This window comes from Zingiber officinale, chromosome 6A (assembly GCF_018446385.1).
Source record: "Zingiber officinale cultivar Zhangliang chromosome 6A, Zo_v1.1, whole genome shotgun sequence".
Taxonomy (NCBI): domain Eukaryota; kingdom Viridiplantae; phylum Streptophyta; class Magnoliopsida; order Zingiberales; family Zingiberaceae; genus Zingiber; species Zingiber officinale.
In genome coordinates this window covers 125,848,195-125,866,689 of record NC_055997.1, presented here as the reverse complement: position 1 = coordinate 125,866,689, position 18,495 = coordinate 125,848,195, and the positions used below count along the sequence as shown (strand labels likewise).

Here is an 18,495-nt window from a genome sequence, read left to right as displayed (position 1 = left end):
TTAAAATTAAATTAACTTTAAAAATTATTTTAAAATTAAATTAACTTTAAAAAAATTATTTTAAAATTAAATTAACTTTTAAAATTATTTTAAAAATTAAATTAACTTTAAAAATTATTTTAAACTTAAAAATATTTTAAAATTTTTATATTTAACTTAAAAATTTAACTTTAAAAATTTTATTCTAAACTTAAAACTTATTTTCAAAATTATTTCAAAACTATTTTAAAAATCCTTTAAAATCTATTTTTTAAACTATTTTAAAAATTCTTTTAAAAATTATTTTAAAAATTATTTCTAAATTATTTAAAAAAAAAATCTAGTTAAAAATTATTTTAATACTAAGGCACTTAAATTACTTAAAACTTAAATTTAAAACTTAAATTTAAGACTTAATATAACTTAGAATTAAAACTTTAAATTCATACCTAAGATAAAACTTAAAACTAAAAATTTTGACTTTAAACTTAATCAAGTAATTAATAAGTAAATAACTAATTCTTTAAATCTAACCTTATTTGAGAACTAAGCTTGATTTGATTAGAACATAAGTTTAACCTTATTAAAAATATTAAAATTACTCTAAGTCATTTTTTTAATCAACCTTTAAAATATTAATTATTTTTATTAAAACATAATTAAAGTTTGACTTAAATTGAACCTTACTTAACCTTGTTTAATAACGAGTTTAACTTCAAATTACCACCAACTTTAAACTAAGTTAATCCAACTTAAAAGGAAGTAAATGAAAAGTTAAATTATAATTAACACCTTCATCAATTAATACAAAATTTAGATTATAGCAAAATTTAATCAATAAATTATTAATATTGATCAATTATTGAATTAATAACAACTTATCTTACTTAACATTACACTAAAGGTTAATTTATTTCAACTGAATCTAACATTAATTACGGTTAGTCAAATTTAAATGAACAATTTTATAAAGATAATTATACAATCGCCTAAAACACTTAGGTACGAAAATATGTTACGGTTGTAAAATTTTATATTAAGGGGGAGTAATAAATAAGGAGGATTAATAAATTAAAGGAGTATCAAATTCAGGGGGAGGTTTATTTTTAAATTATCTCCTTAAGTGTTATTTTTTAATCTTCTCTTTAAAATCTCTCTAGAAAATTCTACCTCATTTAAAAAAAAAAATCTAGTTTGGATATTTTTAGAAAATATTTTCAACATTTTATGTTAGGTTCAGGGGGAAGAATTAATTAAAAGTTTCCCTTTATTTTAAAATTTGTGTTTAAAAAATGTTTTCTTAAAAAATTTTTAAACCTATTTTTGAAAACTAACTCTTATAAAACTAAGTTGTTTTTAAAAAATTGGGGTTTACCTTTTATTGAAAATTGATTTTGAAAATTAGATTTAACTTAGTTTTGAAAATTGAATTTAAAAATCTAGTTCTTAAAATTTGATTTTACTTAATTTTGACAATTTGATTTGAAAGTTAAATTTTACAAAAATTAGTTTTAAAAATTACTTTGTTATTGAAAATTGTGGAAATTAGATTTTTAAACTTTGACCTTAAAAACTATACTTGAAAAACTAGCTATCTTTCAAAATTACAAAGTTATAAATCAGCTATCTTTCAAGACTTAGTTTTTTTTTAAAGATTTAAAAGCAAAATAATCTATGTTTTAAACTCCCCCAGATTAACTTGACATTATTTCAAAGACTCTTAACATTCCAAGCAGACTCTGTATTTATGCTTACTTAATCCATGCTTACTTTTGATGAATGCCAAAGGGGGAGGGTTAGGTGGTTAAGTTAGCTAAACCAAACTGAAAATGCAAACTAACTTTAAAACCACATAAATGCATATGTTTTCACTAACTTAACCAGGTTGTCATTCCATCAAAAAGGGGGAGATTGTTGGTGCGGTTAGCACTAACGATTTAACCCAGGTTTTGATGAATGACAAATCAGGTTAAGTTAGTATGTTGTTGTCTAACACTCTGATCGAGTGTGCAGGAGAAGTCCAGACAGGTCGACGGGCTGACCGGATGTCTGGCACGAAGCCCAGCTAGGTCGACAAGCTGACCGGATAGCTAGCGAGAAGTCCAAGCGGGTCGACGGGCTGACCGGATAGGTTGATGGGCTGACCGGATAGCTGGTGAGAAGTCCAGACGGGTCGAAGGGCTGACCGGACGTCTGGCAGGTAAGTGAGGTAAGTCACTGGAGGGGAGTGACTGCGAGGACGCGTTCCCGGGAAGGGAACATTAGGCGTCGATCCGGCTTAGATCCATTTCGGATATCTAAGTCGAGATCGTGACTAGATTCCGGTCTCGGAAAGACGGAATCTAAGTCATACTCTTTGTTATTACTTTGTTGAACTTTAATTATGCTAACACTTTGTTTTGCAGGATCTATTTTGTCTCGGACTAACCTTGTTTTGCAGGAAAGTTGTTCGCTGGAAAAAGGTGGTCCGGGCGCCCGGAGGTCCGGGCGCCCGGGAGGCACCCGGGCGCCCTGGAGGCAAAAAATATCCTGATCGCGCGTCACCACTTGGAGCTCACTGGTTGGACTTGCCACGTCTCACCAGGGCGCCTGGAAGGGATCCAGGGCGCCCCGAGCTTCATATAAAAGATGGGGCGGAGGCAGAGATCAGAAAAAACTCAGAACTCTCAGACTGTCTGCTCTACTGCTCTGCGCTCCTGCGACGCTAACGAAGATCCGACGATATAATCCTTTTCTGTTCTTAATTCTTGTCGGTATTTTCGTTATTTTGCTAGCATTACTGTACCTTAAATTGTAATCATTTTCGAACTGCTAGTAATTGCCCAACGAAAGTACTCACGGAGTACGGGCCTTCGAGTAGGAGTCGTCACAGGCTCCGAACGAAGTAAAATTCATTGTGTCCAATTTTTATTCCGCTGCGTTTATACTCGTTATTTTTCGAATCGATATTCACCCCCCCTCTATCGACGTTTCACGATCCAACAATATCAGTGTGTATAACTTCTAAAAGGCTACCACTCTGTGTTGCACTTTTCTTCCTAGTCTTGGTCAATTTACCCCGAATACAGTCAACACAAGTTTCTAGGTCTCCAAAATCAAGAGATATAAGGATGTTATCTTTAATTAGCCTTTGAATTCTTTCTTTAGAAATGTGACCTAGACGCTTATGCCATAACATGGAAGATTGGTCTTTAATTCTAAGTCTCTTAGATACACTATGTTCAACATGGAAGGAGACATACTCATTATCCTATTTTAATTTCACCCTGTATAATCCATCAAATAACACACCATAGCCAACAATTTTAGAGTTGTAAAATAAATCAACCAAACCATTTCAAAATTGAAAACCATATCCAAGTTTGTCCAAAGAAGAAATAGAAATTAAATTTCGTCTAAAAGACGGTACATAAGCAGTGTTTTCCAAAATAAGTTGAAAACCAGTTTCTAAATTTAAAATGGCATCTCCTATGAACTCGACCCTAACTATGCTATCATCTCCAACTCTAAGCTTGGCATCACTTTCACTTGGCCTCCGCTTGCTTCTGAATCCCTGTAAAGACATGGCAACATGAACAGTTGCTCCACTGTCAAACCACCAAGAATTTGATGGGGCAATAACGAAATTAGATTCAAAGCAAGTTAAGGCAAGTGAGTTACCTCCTTCCTGTTTCTTCTTCTTTTCTAACCAGAATTTGTACCTATGACAATCTTTCTTTATGTAGCCTTCTTTTCTACAGAAAAAACACTTGATGACTTTTTTGACTGTGGCATTAGGACCTAAAGGATTGGAGGTCTGACCGTGACCTTTATGAGGGGTATTGGCACTATGTTTCTTATAGTTCTTTCGGCTCCCATGACCCTGCCCAGGAGTGACTTTGGAATGAGAAACAAGCAAAGCAGACTCAATTTTCTCTCTATTAAGTTTATCCTCCTCTAAGACACATTTGGCAATGAGGTCATTCACTATCCAAGACTCACTCTGGGTGTTATAGGCGGTCTTTATCTGGCTAAATTCTGGTGGAAGGCTATTAAGAGCATGATGGACAATGAAATCAACATGGAGAGTAACATTCAGACCTCTAAGCTTGGATTGGAGAAAAATAAGTTTCAAGACATATTCCCTTACCCCACTCTGGCTGTCATACCTTAAACTTGTGAGTAAATTCATCAAGGCTCCAGTCTCAGCCTTACTGGATACTTGATATCTCTGTCCTATAGCCTCAAACAATACTTTGGCATTGTTGGTCTCAGGCATACTAGTCAATAGATGCTCAGGAATGGATCTCTTAATCGCTATGAGACTGAGTCAATTTGATCTATCCCATTTTGCATGTAACTCCTTCTCAAAAATAGAACTAGTATTAGTGATTGCAGCAGGTTCAGGTTCCCTCAAGGCCAAATCCAAATCAACAATACCCAAGGCAAACTCTATATCCTGCTTCCACTTCTTAAAGTTTGAACCATTCAACAACACAACAGTAGTGTTATTGTTGTTAATTGCAAAGGAAACTGTCATGGCAACAAAAGAGGCAACATATCAATAGAATAAGGGCAGGAATTATATCAAGTACAAATAATAGGGATGCCTCGGTGCATCATTGTTGTCTCCCCTTTGGGCAGAGAGTGCAACATGCTATGAGGTCCCTCCCAGCCAGCCACCATATGAGATTGCCCAAACACTTGAAAATAGTCTCCTTTGGGCAGACATGTATTTCAAATGTTAGGCACTCTCGGATCAATTGTTGAATCACATCCCTGTCATTAAGCACACAATAACCCCCTTTGAGCAGACGATTGTATGCATTAACACAATGGACACAGTCATATACCATATGCAAGAAAATTAGATTTAATGAGTGTACCCCTTTGGGCAGTAGCACCCAATTCAATCCAAAGGTCTTGTCATGACAATACTGTTTGTTATTTTAATATATCACGTCCAAGCATATATGTATTGTCGAAACCATGTAATAAAATCATATTTTGCAATTTTCAATATAAATGACAATTTTAGGCTCCTAAAAGGGACTATGGGAGAAAGTATAATTTTTTTAAGGACCCAACTATGGAGAGTACACACTACCAATAGATTCGTATGCCATGCAGTAACAAGAATATGTAATATATCACAAGGATATGCATGAAAAACATCATATTCAAGAATTTACAAGAAATTTCAAAGAAAAAAAAACATAACTTTCTCTACAAATAGAGTTATGTGACAATCTTTATATCAAAACGTTCATTGTTCAGAGAGGAACAAAAGCCCTTTATTAATTTTCTGAAAAGAAGTCATCTCTTGTTCAGATTAAGATTCGGCTTTAACAACTCATAATCGAGTTTAACAAGTTCAAATCACACAATAAGTTCCTAATCCACATATATTAGGCTCTGATACCAAATGTAATTTTCAGAACAGATCATAATATTGACCTAGATTATATGCGAAAAATAGGAACTTAACATGAAACAAAACTAAATGCATAAACTTACTTGTTTGCTCCATGGTTTCACAAGTCTCTCTTTGGAGAGGCGATTGCTTTTGAACAAGATTTCTTAAAAGTTGGTCTTCCTCTCTGCACCCACTACTTTATGACGGTTTTTTATGGAAAACTATCTGATGGTTGTGGGAAGAGAGGGGACCTAGCCTTTATATATATAGGAAAACCCTAGCCACATTGGGCCCTTCCATAAAAGGCTCAATTGGCTAATTAGGCCCACACTAATTACCGTTAACCCACATTGTTAATAGGTGCACACTAGCCCATGTGTAACATATCACAACCTTATTGGGCTTACCATGTTTGTCTCATCCAGACTTAGGTCCAACCCATGTTTAGAAAATGCTCACAAATAATGTGGGCTCAATCAAGAATAATCTAACAGAAAAAAAATACAGGAATCTGACTGAGATTGCAAGAGCTCGTATTGTCCTCTGACTGAGATACAGGTTGTCATCATAATTACAAATTATCATTGTTTTTTGTTCCATTTACAGCTTTTGTTATTGGTATCAATTTACATAAGTTGACCTAAGGTTTACTTGACATTTTTGGAACAGGTGTGTTTTTCTTGGTGTGAGCTGTGGTGCGAACATTGCTAATTTTGTTGCTCGAAAAGCAGTCGAGGCAGGAAAGCTGATTGAACCGGTTAAGGTTGTCGCCCAGGTGTTGATGTATCCCTTCTTCGCAGGAATTGTTCCCATCCATTCTGAACTAAAGCTAGCTGGTCGAATTCTTTCATGCTCTTTCCTTTTCTATCCCGGAACATACAATGTAGGAACCATTTCATCATGATGTTGTTCCTCTTAGTTCTCATTCTTTTATTCCTTCACATACACTCTTTAATGTACAATCCTGTAAACTATACATCAATAATATAGAATAAATGTCTCTCAATTCCTTTCTTTTGTATCTAGCTACCTGGCCAGATGAGGACTCTCCATGAAATTTATAGGAAAAAAACAGGTATATAAGTAAGGATGAATATTTTAGAGGTCGACTTTTGAGTGGACTAAAATTTTATCGATCTCATTAAATTTCAGCATTAAAATCGTAAAAAAAAAAAATAAGGAAAGAATTAAAAAAAAAAAAAAAGGCTTTGATCCCTCCCTGTAGTGTGAAATTTTTAAAATAAAAATTGGAGCTGACATAAAATAATAACCAAAAATAAAACTATTAATTAAAAATAAAAAAACATAAAATAATAAATTAAAATTAAAATTATCTAAAAATAAAAAAAAACATAAAATAATAAACAAAAATTTAATTATATATATATATATATATATATATATATATTTGATCTCATGCGCGCGCAGAGGATATCACTTGAATTTAGTTTTTTTTTATTTTTGAATTAAAAAATAATTAAAATATTGTTTAAAAATTTTATTTCTAGGGTTCAGGTTTGGGTTATAGTATCAAAGTTATTTTTTTTAGATTTTACCTCTAGGGTTCAGGCTTTGGGTTATAGTATCAAAGCTATTTAGGGTTCAGGCTTTGGTTTATAGTATCAAAGCTATTTTTTTTTAGATTTTACCTCTAGGGTTCAGGCTTTGGGTTATAGTAGCAAAGCTATTTTTTTTTTTAGATTTTACCTCTAGGGTTTAGGCTTTCCAATTAGGTTATAGTGTTTGGTTTAAAAAATAAAATAAAATAAAATTAATTTAAGTATTTATTGAGTATTGAAATATGTTGAGGGGATATATTAATGTATTAAAAATTTATATAAGGAAATGTTAATTTTTTAATTAAAAATATTAAAAAAACTTAAAAAAACTATTGATTGATCTCCTGCGCGACGCACACAGTCGCGTGTCACTATTAATAATATAATATTATCATTATTAAATCAAGAGTAATATGGTAAAATATCACATTAGATTATATACTAAAACCTCCAAACAAATGATATTTTACTGGATTACCTAAATTGAACCAAACAACTAATGATTATGTTTCATTCCCTATAACTTTGATTATGTGATTACTTGTTAATCACATACCTAAAGTTATGTGTCATAACTTAAACCAAACACACCTTAAAATGTAAGAGAGATAAATCCTAAAATCGTTACCTCGATAGTCCATTGCCCGAAGTGAGAGAGATAAATCATGGTATCTTCACCCAACGCACCCAATAATAACCGCGCATTTAAAGAAAAATTGAGATAACCACTGGGATATTTTATACTCATTGGACATTGACACTAGACCTATTAATAACAATAACAGCAGTGGATACAAGAAGAATCGAAGCAATCGATGGGAGATTTCACATTCACTGAAACTTGACCCTAGATCTATTAATAACAGTGTGGACGATCTAGGTAATGTTCTAGGTAATCTATTACTAACCAATGTTTTTTTTTTGTGGTCTCATTTAAGGAGGTCCTTGGGATGGTATGATGGTTAAAATCTAACGTGTTGTCACATGAGATCATGGGTTAAAATTTGACGCATTTAAACATGTCTCTCTTATACCTTGACGATTGTATCCATGGCTAATATGTATCTGTAACTTATCGCTATTTAAGATGAGTCAATTATCTCTTACCAGGTTGATCTCATTGAGGGAGACTGCGAAGCACGACGCCCTGGTTTTGGTTTCCCTGATTGGAGGCTGCTAAGAACGTGCTAAGGCCTTGGTTTCTATGGTATTTGTTTTTTTTTAAAAATAATTTAAATGTTCAAGTTTCATCTTATTTAATTTTATCTATTAAATAAATTTAAAACACAATTTATATATATTTAAAAGTTAATCTGTAAAATACTTATTTTATTTAAAATTTAAATTCTAATTTATCGAGTGGTTGAGCAAAATTCCTCCTCTTTCCCTCTCCTGTTCCCCTCCTATTTAATTTGATTCCATTAGTTATTGACGTCTTCAACAAGTGATTCTATTCCTAATAATAATAATAATAATAATAATAATTTTACAGTGCAGCATTATACCAATGCATCACAACATATAGTTATTGGGGGCAGATAGACTCAATAGAGCAGATCATTCTCAAGAAAATTTTAAGTGTTTTAGACAATCATTTCCGTGGATTTCAACCAAATAACCTCATTCGCACAGTTAATAACAAAATGAATGGCTGCTATAAAAAAAAAAAAATCCTGAGGTTTCATTTTACAACCTGAATCAAGAAGCAGGTGTTTTTTAAAGGAGTTTACAACATGCATGAAACAGTGAAAGAACCTTGACCACTGATCCCAAGAAATGGACTGAAGGCATACCAAAATCATAAATATGCCTTCTGTTTCAGCAGTTAACCTAAAAGTGACCCTTTTGATGAGCCATCAGCCATCTCGTAGTGAACCATCGGGGCAAATTGATGCACCACAACGTAAAAATGATGCCACCGATTTCGTGTTTGAAGGTTCAAATGTATTATAAGATGCCGGTTGAAATGCTGGAAGTTGCATGGATCTTTATAGAATGCTCTGGCACAAATGTCAAACCTGCCATATTGGAAAACCACCCAGAAAATTTTAATAGCAATATTCAAAATGGATGCCTTTTAGTTAAAAAGCCAACAGCGACTGAAGACGATTTCTTTTATATATCTACAAAATTGTTGCCGGAGTCAAACTAGCAACGGACATGAGGGCCTGGACTAGCCTGAATTGACTCGAGCAAGGCATGCACGTCGGGTTAGGCACAAATTTGGCTCAGACTAAGCTAGGCAGTGTGTCAACATGGCTAGCATATCAGGCAAGTCTAGCACAGCACGATTCTAAGCCAAGGTAAGCATACAGGCTCAACCTAGTCCAAATTTAGTTTCTTGTGCCTGACATGTTGATAAGGTCTGCTCGGTCTGATGTATTTTTACATTTAAATACCCAAAACGTACCTCTTTTCTAAACAAAGAAAAAAAGGATATTTTAGTCATTTAATTATTAAATTAAATTTAGAAGGAAAAAAACTAAACTTCTCCTAAAATTACAAGGATAATTAACTATTTTATTATAATTAGGTATTTGTTTAATAATTAATTAGATTACAACAGTTTGTTGTTGTATTTATATTTATTACAATCTCCGGGAAACTCACGATCACTAAATCCACTACTTTTAAGATGGAAGTTGATGAATCACCTTTATTATACTAATACCACAAGGGTCTTCCAATTGAATCATGAAATTGTAAACCAGTTAACCTTTCAAGTATTTATCCTATATCCAGGTTTTAAGAACAGAATTACAGAAACATTAGCAATATGTATTTGTTGAATCAAAATCTTTGCCTGCCTTTCGCCATTTTTCCATAAGATATTAAGGAAATATCAGCAAAATGTATCTATTCCTTAACTTGCAAATTTACCCAAAATATTTTCCCAGAACTTTTACACATGCATCAAAATGATGGAAGTTATTAGTGAATTGAATGTTAACATGCATTAAGAAGAGCCATACCTTTCTCCTTAACAGCTATCTGCAAAGTGTCAAGTGATATTATCCCGTCAGTTAAGGGGAGAAGCTCAAGTTTGACTGTAGCACTTGATAGTGCAGGAATACATCTGGCATATACAACAAAAAGATTAGTTTATTTTAAGATTTGAATGCAGGTGTGTTTGTTCAAGATTTTACCCAAGTGGAACAGCACTCTGTAACCATAGATGAGTAAAGCCTGAGTTGTTTGAAATGACATCAGATATTATAGATGTTCGCTCCAGAGAATCTGCTACCTTTCCACCTTCAAATGTATTTGTTTGTTGTGTGCTTGAATTATACAATGAACTCAAACTCTGAAGCCCACTTCCACTTTTATCCCCACCCAATTTTCTAGCATAATCATGAATAGCAGCATATGACTCCTTTAGGGTTTTTGGTGTAGAAGTTAATGATATAACTGAAGGAGAAATAGCTGATTCTGGAGCAAGAACAGTAAAAGTAAGATCTTTATGTGTTAAATTCGAAGCTTTCAGTGTTAACACCTGAAAAAAGTGACAGTTGAATTGTTATATCACTTGAGAGTATTGCTAAAATAAAGGTCTAAATCATCCAAAAAGTGTCTTTACTACCTTAACAGGAAGTTGAGGTGCCCCAAAACTTTGGGTACCAGTTCTCTTATTAGTCTCTGATGCCACTGAAATCATAAGATCTCTTGAAATTCGTGGCTGCCAATTTGTTACCTGCTTGAAGAACAACTTTGACTCTGTAGCCAAAAAGATAAAATTGAAGTCAGAAAATTAACCAAAAAATTTTAACAAAGCAAATATGTCATCAAGGGTCCCGTAGTACCAGTAAAATTACAACGGCAAGATACCAAAATGGCAAACTGATTTGCAGCAGAAGAAACCATCATCCCATCACTAGTACTTGATTTTTTTTTTGTTTTTGATCCAGCTGAACCTTTTCTTGAATATGGAATCATCTCCACGTCCTCCTTTTGATCTCTACATGGTATAGTTGCCAATTTGAGAATAAATGAGTGTTGCTCACCTCTCCTGTACGAGGGATCAATTCAAATTAAGATGTTTCTTGAGGCATCATCATTATAACAAATCATTGATTAATCTGATATTGACTAGAAATGAAAAAATGGAACATCCGTGTGCATTGTTGTAAATAAATTATGTAGTAGCTAAGCCAGAACATTGATTTTTTAAGAGACTTCCATTTTTTTGTCTCTTGTATTGAATAGATAATAACTTGTATGATTCCAAATCATCACCATCATCTAGTAATATTTGTCCCACATAATCGATTGTATAACCTTTAAATATTCATACCATTTCAACTTATTTCATCTTAATTTATCATCTATTAGAACTACACCATATTTTTCTCATTTCATCATCATATTGACTTATATAATTCTAAATAAGGATAGCTACTCTAGTTAACCAAAACTGACCAAAATAATAGCAAGGTCTAGGAGACAAGTTTCCAGCTGCATATCAACCATGTTGTCTAACAAACACAAGATGGTAAGCAAACAACAAAGTAGGATCAACCAAAGAAACCTGATCGAAAGGTTTGGTAAGTTGTGAGCATTTCCTGTCTCAATACTAGCAATAGGTACAGATATCAGTGAACCTCCTTTTGATGCCTCCTCAGAGACAATACTTATTGCATCCAGGAAGATAATTAAATCTGGTATATGAGCTGGAGAAACATTCTGCAAACGGAAACATAACCATTAATACTGAATGAATAAAATACCAAGAGATAAAAATTACATGCAAATTAAAGAATGGACAAAAGAAACTATATATTGAGAATGACACTAGTACCTTTATTTGAACACAAAGGAGATCCTCTGTGTTGCAATCTGCAGCAAATGAATGTATTTCAACTGGTTGAATAATTTCAAGTTTCCTTCGCCATCTCCAGCCAGGTAAATAAATGCCTTCCAAGCCACAATGTGCAGAAAAACGTTCTGGCTCCAGTGGAACACCTCGAAATGATAAAAGACCCACATTTCCTGAATCCTGACTCTTTATTAGCTTCTCAGTAGAAATGTGGCTAAAATCTTCAAGGTCAATAGAAGGATTTGGATTCGAAAGTGAGCCAACAGAAGGAGATCCAGAGACTTGGGGAAGTGAAGGCATAGAATAGCTTCTGAAATGACCTAGAGAAAAAATTTGTGACCCAGTGGCAGGATTTGTTGGCTTTTTTGATATACTTGAGCTTGAAGGAGATGATAGTAAATGAGGGGGCAGTGTGGAATCCAGCGGTAGCAGCCAATTAAGAAGTTCCCGACAAGGATCATTATGGCTTGCAACCAAGGAATTGCAATGATCCTCAATAGAAGTATCAGATCTATATTTTTCAAATTGAATAACCTCAAGGACAGGATCTTTTAAATTCTTAATTCCAACATTTACTTCTAAATAAACCTGCATTCATCAAGAATACACCACACTGCATGATAAATCAGTGTCTACTGGTATACTTGGCAATTAATCGTGAAAAAAGGATATTAAGGAAAAAGTAGAAGCAAACTGTAAGAATCTTTGATAGTTGAACATCAACAAAAAGAAAACTTTTAATAAAGAAAGTAGAATTTTATCTACAGGGATTGTAGCCATCCTATATGCTGATAAAATACGGTAGCATTCAACATTATAGGTCACTGTATATCTAGCACAGAAAAAAATAGGCAAAAATCATAGGAGAACTCTTATTTTTCTGAGTCATCTAGGGGCACCATTTTTGCTTGAATATTGAAAGATATATTCAAACTAAATATATTATTAATTATAGATCATTGCAAGAAGTCAAAAAGAAAGCCTGAATCAATCTGGATGTCAAACTATAAAAAAAATAAAAATATCAAGCATTTTGCATAAAAGGTTTGCAGAAATTCAGATCAATTTCAAGTAAATTTAAATTTTGTATAAAGTTGTTGGACATTGCAGAAATCAAAAATTAAATTTAATTCAAATTGGAGGCAAAATTTAAAAATGCACATTTTGAAATATTAACTCCAAATTGCAACAAGACTTATTTCTGAATTATAGTAGTGCCCAACAGCTGTTATACAACATTTGGTTTGACGTGGAGTAAAATCTAAAGGGGTGCTCCATTTACAATGCAGCAAAATATAGGCGTCTCTATGATTTTTTCCCCCAATAGGTTAGACAACAACAATGCATTCACAACTTTACAACATAGTTAAGAGATCCTCACCATGCACTGGCAGCTATTTGAAAGATTCAAGGAGTAGCCAACAAATAATATGATACCAAGAGTATAAAGAAACGTCATTTAAAATTTTCAAAAGTCCATCCACTAAGGCAATATAAGATCCATTGAATTATATATAATTTTGTTGACCTTTATAGCATCCCAATCATTGGTGACTTAAAATGGTTCCCACTGTATACAAAGTTGTTAGATAACAAAGTTTGAATTTTTCTGAATGTAATACCAAAGCTATTTGATGCAATTCCATGTTAATATTCTTAGATATCTAGTCCTTTAGCATTACTTGTCAAGTTTTGGAACAGAATAAGCTAGTCCCTATCCAGTAATGCTAGGCAATGTCAGATAATTTTCATGTTTGATATCTCTATAGTCAAGACCAAAAAAGACAGTCCTTCTGGTCGAGCAGAAAAAAAGGACAATCTGGAAATTAAAGAATTGTAAACAAGATGAGTTATAGGCAAACATTATCGAGAATAATGGAACATTTCATGCTTGGATCTTATAACAAGTTTATTGGATGTATTGTGAACTTACTACTATGTCGCCATTGGACAGAGAGTAGCATCGGGCAGTATCTCTAGCCACTCCTCCAGATGTGTTGCCATCGAACCTACCCTTATCAACAACCACACTGAAAAAATTTGACTTTGGAATGCTTTTTAATCCTCCATCAGAATAGCTTCTCCCCCCTACTAGCTCAGGAATCATTGAAGAAGAGGTATTCTTTCTAGACCATAGTTGTTCATCTGCCTCAGCAATTCTTACCAAGAAATTTGAATTTCTAAAACTTTCAAGTATATCCTCAGTTTGTTGTTTATGGAACTCCATGCGCAGATTCTCAGCTGCTGAGATATCATCTTTAGGACTAGAGACACCTGAACTATGACCATTATTTTCTGCATTTTGATCAGAAGTTTCTCCAGCAGTGTTACTTACCACCCCATTCAAACTGATTGAGCTAGATATTTTTTCATTAGTTTCAACAGGTTTCACTTTGTTTGGGTTGGATTTGCCATTTTTAGCCATTACAGCAGCAACTCTAAATGGAGTGATGATTTCCGGCTCCCTTTTATGTGCAGATAGGCAAACGAGTATATGAATATGTTCCCCTGCAAATTAAAGAGCAGTGTCAATCATAGGCAAGGTGCATCTTTATTATTAAAAGAAAACAAACTGCCTAGGAAGAATAAGCACCTGGAAAAACAAAAGAACGGTCTAACGACCTCATCTGTTGTATATCTGCTGCCTCATGCCAGTTATCCAGAAGCTCTTCTGCAGGTATAAAAGTGATGAAACTTGATAAAACAATGTGATAGCTTTTGATCCAGACTCGATATAGCATGTCATGAACAGTTGTGTCGAAGAAAACCTCTATTGAACATAGAACAAAGAAAACATAGAAAATTTGAAAACTTTACTGTATGGAATTGTAATCCACCCATTATCTTTTGAGACATCAGTGTAGTCTCCAATAGGAACTTGATTTTTGAAAGTTGAACTTGCCATTGAGCTACCCATAAAACCAGATCCAATATTGTCTGAATTGATGTCATCCCCTACAGAATGACCTGGATATGGTTCTTCTGCTATAAGGCCCTCCAAAGTGGTGGTTCGCTTAATAGTAGGTTGCGAAACCTTGTTTTGTTCTGGCTCCACAACCTTGGATACCTCTGGAATAATTGGTTGGGCAGTTCGTATAAGAAAATTCATTGCTATATCCAAAGCACCTGGAAGGTAAGATTGGTAGATATGACAACATAGTGACATTTATAATTTGTAACCAATTCTCTATGAGGATTCAGTCATTTCCAAAATAAAATATATATAATAGCTTAAACATTTGCATAATATATTTATTGGAGTGGTCCTGAATGAAAGTATAAATACATTTAAAAAATTCAAGAAACTATACAAAAAATGTCCTCACTGTGAAATTGAAATAGTGAATGTTGCACTCCAGAAAGTTATGCTCAGAATACAAACAAACAGAGAAACATTGGTAATAATAACATAAGTTCCTTGTCCACTTCTAATATTCCTTATGAAGAGACTATTTGACTTCAGAAGAAATTTAAACGTTCTACTAGGCCCTGAAATCTGTATTAGTCAATACAAAGATATGTGCCTTCTCATAAAGTAATCCGTAAAGTGAATGTTGGGTAGTTCTATCAGCAAGAATCCAAGAGATCTAGAATACTGCCTTTTTTAATCACCGCCCAATAATTGGATTATTTATCCTGATATTATGCACACACCAAAAAAATAGTTTCACTAGTAGGTTAAAATAAACTCATGTTGAAATGGACGAGACTAGAAGATTAAGTACAGTGATATCAAAAATAAAAAATGGTGTTTTACTTATCAAATGATTACATGTGATCAAAATGCTCACAAGCAAGAACTCTAATTCCGTTTGCCAGATTTCAGTCAATCAACAACATGGAAGACGTCGACTAACGCAACAAGAATCAACATCGAACCACCAGTTATAACTAATCAATTTAACCACAAAGATTATTCAGCGAGAATCTACTCAGCAAGCAGTTGAGCGAACCATATCAAACTTTTATCTATCTGAAAACATATAGTAACTGAGACTACTACAAAACGAAAAACAAGAACCGAGATCAAGAAAGGAACAAAAAAAAAATGTACAAATGAGTCGATTCCTGACTACCGCCTGAAATTCCAACAGATCCATCTAGAGTTCCCATCGAATTGGGAACGAAGATGAGGAATTGAATATGCAATTCGAACCTGGTGCTCTTGGCGAGCGAAGATCTGGGATGAGAACTCCGCGAAGGTGAGATCCGAGTGAGGGAGGAGAGGGCGGCAGGCGAGGGACGAGGGATCTGTTTTGGGTGCGTAGGTCCGGACGCGAAGACTAAGAAGGGCGATCGAAGACCAGAACGTACTAGCTTTTTTACATCATCCTTTTATCAAAGTTACAACTTGCTTTCCCTGTAGGGTCCGCTTGCTCTCCACTCGTAGAGCAGGTTAATAAATTGGTAAATAGAGCGCCAACGCAAACTATTTTTCAGAGGTTTTAATTGGAAGCTAGTTCTACTTGATTAGGTTACTAGTTCATTACTAAGGGGGCGTTTGGTTCAAATTTATCAATCAATAGGAATGGGAATCAGAATTACATTATCAATATTTGGTTCAAATTACGGAATGGATATGATTATAATTGATAATGTTTGTTTCAATCAGCATTAGTAATGGGAATTAAATAAATTTCCAACTTTACCCTTAGTAGTTAATGCATTAAAAATTATTAAAAAAAATGTTATCTCAAATAATTCCATTTTATTACAAAAAATGGCTAAATAGAATGTAGAAAAATTGGGCAATTTGTGAAAATGTTTAAGTTGACATATCCAATTTTCTCCCATGATCAGTAACACAGCAAATATAATTCGACGTGGCGTTTGTGTGTATATATATCAAAATAAATGGATATAAACTTTTTGAATGTAACTTTAGACCAAAACTTAGGTTGTTAGGGCAGGGAAACACAAAATAAAACTACACATATGCATCACATCAAGAAGTTATTTTAGGGGATAAATAGGTATGAAAGGGTTCAAAAGGAATATATTTTTCTATCATGACAACCAGATTTCGGCCACAATCCCTAGAGTTTTTTCAACAATTTAATCATTTCCCACGACTTCAAACCGAAATCCGATAATAGGCACTCACAGAGTACCGTGGACAAAAAATAAACAAAAAGGGAAACCGCGACATCTTACTCGATAGCTCTAAGGGAATTTCTGGCCACCGCAACATCGATTTCGAGCAGGGCATCCCGTCCCTCAACTGAAGCCTCAAAACCTTCGGCCATCCCACCACTGTCTTCGGTGGCCATGGGTGGTACGCACCGAGCCTCAAAATAGAACCCTAAAATGGTTCCACCGACGGAAGGGGACACGGTGTGGCTGCCGCTGCGTCGGGCGGCTTCTAGGGTTTGGCCGCGTCGATCGATGTCAAGGTGGTTCCGCTTTCCCCCGTGGAGGAAGAAGAAGGGCCAGCGAGGGAGATATGGATCGCGTGGGGAAGGAGAAGGGAAGAGAGGGAGAATGGCGGAAGGCGAAGATGGGACGGGCATTTTTGGTATTAAGGGGAAATGTTGATTACTGCAAATAAGGGAATAGATGATTGAAGGGGTGGGATACGGAAATGAACCATTACCCACTAATCAAGAATCATTCCCTTATTTTTATTCCCATTATTGTAAACCAAACACTAACATTGATTGCTATTCACATTCCCTACTTGTATTCCCCTAAACCAAATGTCCCCTAAGTTCATTGAGCATTTGGGTGAAAAACGAGTCCGTTCAATGATTTCAATATGCAAATGGAACGGTAGTCATTAAAAATAATATATTTAAGTAGTGTAATTTATATTATAAAATAAATAATCATTTAAAAAAATACTAGTGATTATATGGAAGGCTCCATAAATTTAGAATTTTATGAGAGAACGAACGTCCTTTTGAAATGCGTAGAAATTTATCCGAGCACTGATCATTTGAGGCGTATGTAGAAGAAACAATAATAAATACATTTGTTAGGTAAAAGAGTTGCGCCCACACTCTTTCCCGAGTATGTGGGCATTAGTAGTTTGACAGTGCACTTCATTGGCGCTTTGTAACGGAAGATTCAATTCGACAAGTATTGGATTGTTCTCACATGAATAGAAATGTAAATAAAAAGATTTGACTTTTCTTGCACTTACACATGAACAAATGAATCGTTAGAAGCGGAGAGGAGAGAGATGAAGGGGGAAGAGAGGGGAAAATCGGAACGACTCCTTTGTCATACATTCGTTGAGGAAGAGGAGAGCCCGGAGAGAAAAACAAAAACAAAAACTTAATTATTTGCCTTCATTTTCGTTCCTCTCTCATATGGTACTCGAGAGTCTCGCCGCATGCACGCACTTCTTCCTCGGATGGCTGGCCGATGCATTTGTGATTTACCGTCCATGGGACTCCTCGGATGGTTGGCCGATGCATTTGTGATTTGCCATCCACGGGATAAGTTTGTGATTCGCCTAGTTGCTGATGGGTTGTAAATGAATTAAATATTTATGGATAAATTTAATGTTTAGATTGGTAAGAGTTTGTATATATTCGTTTAATATATAAGATTAATTAAATAAACAAATTTAAATAATTCATTAAGTTAAATAAATAAATTTGAATATATATATTTATTTAATTTATTAATATTTATAAATAATATTCATGATAATATTAATAAATATATCATGAATCAACTGCTCCCCTCAGTCTTTTCACATGGATCCCTTTTACACGCGTCTTTCTCATTGGCCACCAACCCAT

General features: G+C 34.2%; 1 protein-coding gene across 1 annotated transcript; it reads right to left on the bottom strand.

Moving 5' to 3' along the window:
• Nucleotides 1-8,461: 8,461 nt before the first annotated feature.
• On the bottom strand, nucleotides 8,462-16,052 carry LOC121997945. The gene is made up of 11 exons (XM_042552627.1): nucleotides 15,903-16,052; nucleotides 14,564-14,872; nucleotides 14,340-14,417; nucleotides 13,680-14,254; nucleotides 11,729-12,334; nucleotides 11,459-11,613; nucleotides 10,734-10,939; nucleotides 10,514-10,647; nucleotides 10,080-10,426; nucleotides 9,906-10,009; nucleotides 8,462-8,951 (listed from the first exon to the last, which is right to left on the bottom strand). Exons 2-11 carry the CDS (start codon nucleotides 14,853-14,855, stop codon nucleotides 8,881-8,883), a joined length of 2,568 nt encoding a protein of 855 aa, XP_042408561.1. The 5' UTR covers nucleotides 14,856-14,872; nucleotides 15,903-16,052; the 3' UTR covers nucleotides 8,462-8,880.
• Nucleotides 16,053-18,495: the final 2,443 nt, after the last annotated feature.

Bases quoted from the DNA above. Each gene is read 5' to 3' on its own strand.
- LOC121997945 (XM_042552627.1), bottom strand. From the start codon at position 14,855: ATGAATTTTCTTATACGAACTGCCCAACCAATTATTCCAGAGGTATCC. The intron at 14,418-14,563 runs GTAAAGTTTTCA...TTATACCTGCAG, and splicing joins GTGGATTACAATTCCATACA to AAGAGCTTCTGGATAACTGG. The intron at 10,648-10,733 runs GTACTACGGGAC...TTTTGGCTACAG, and splicing joins TTGCCGTTGTAATTTTACTG to AGTCAAAGTTGTTCTTCAAG.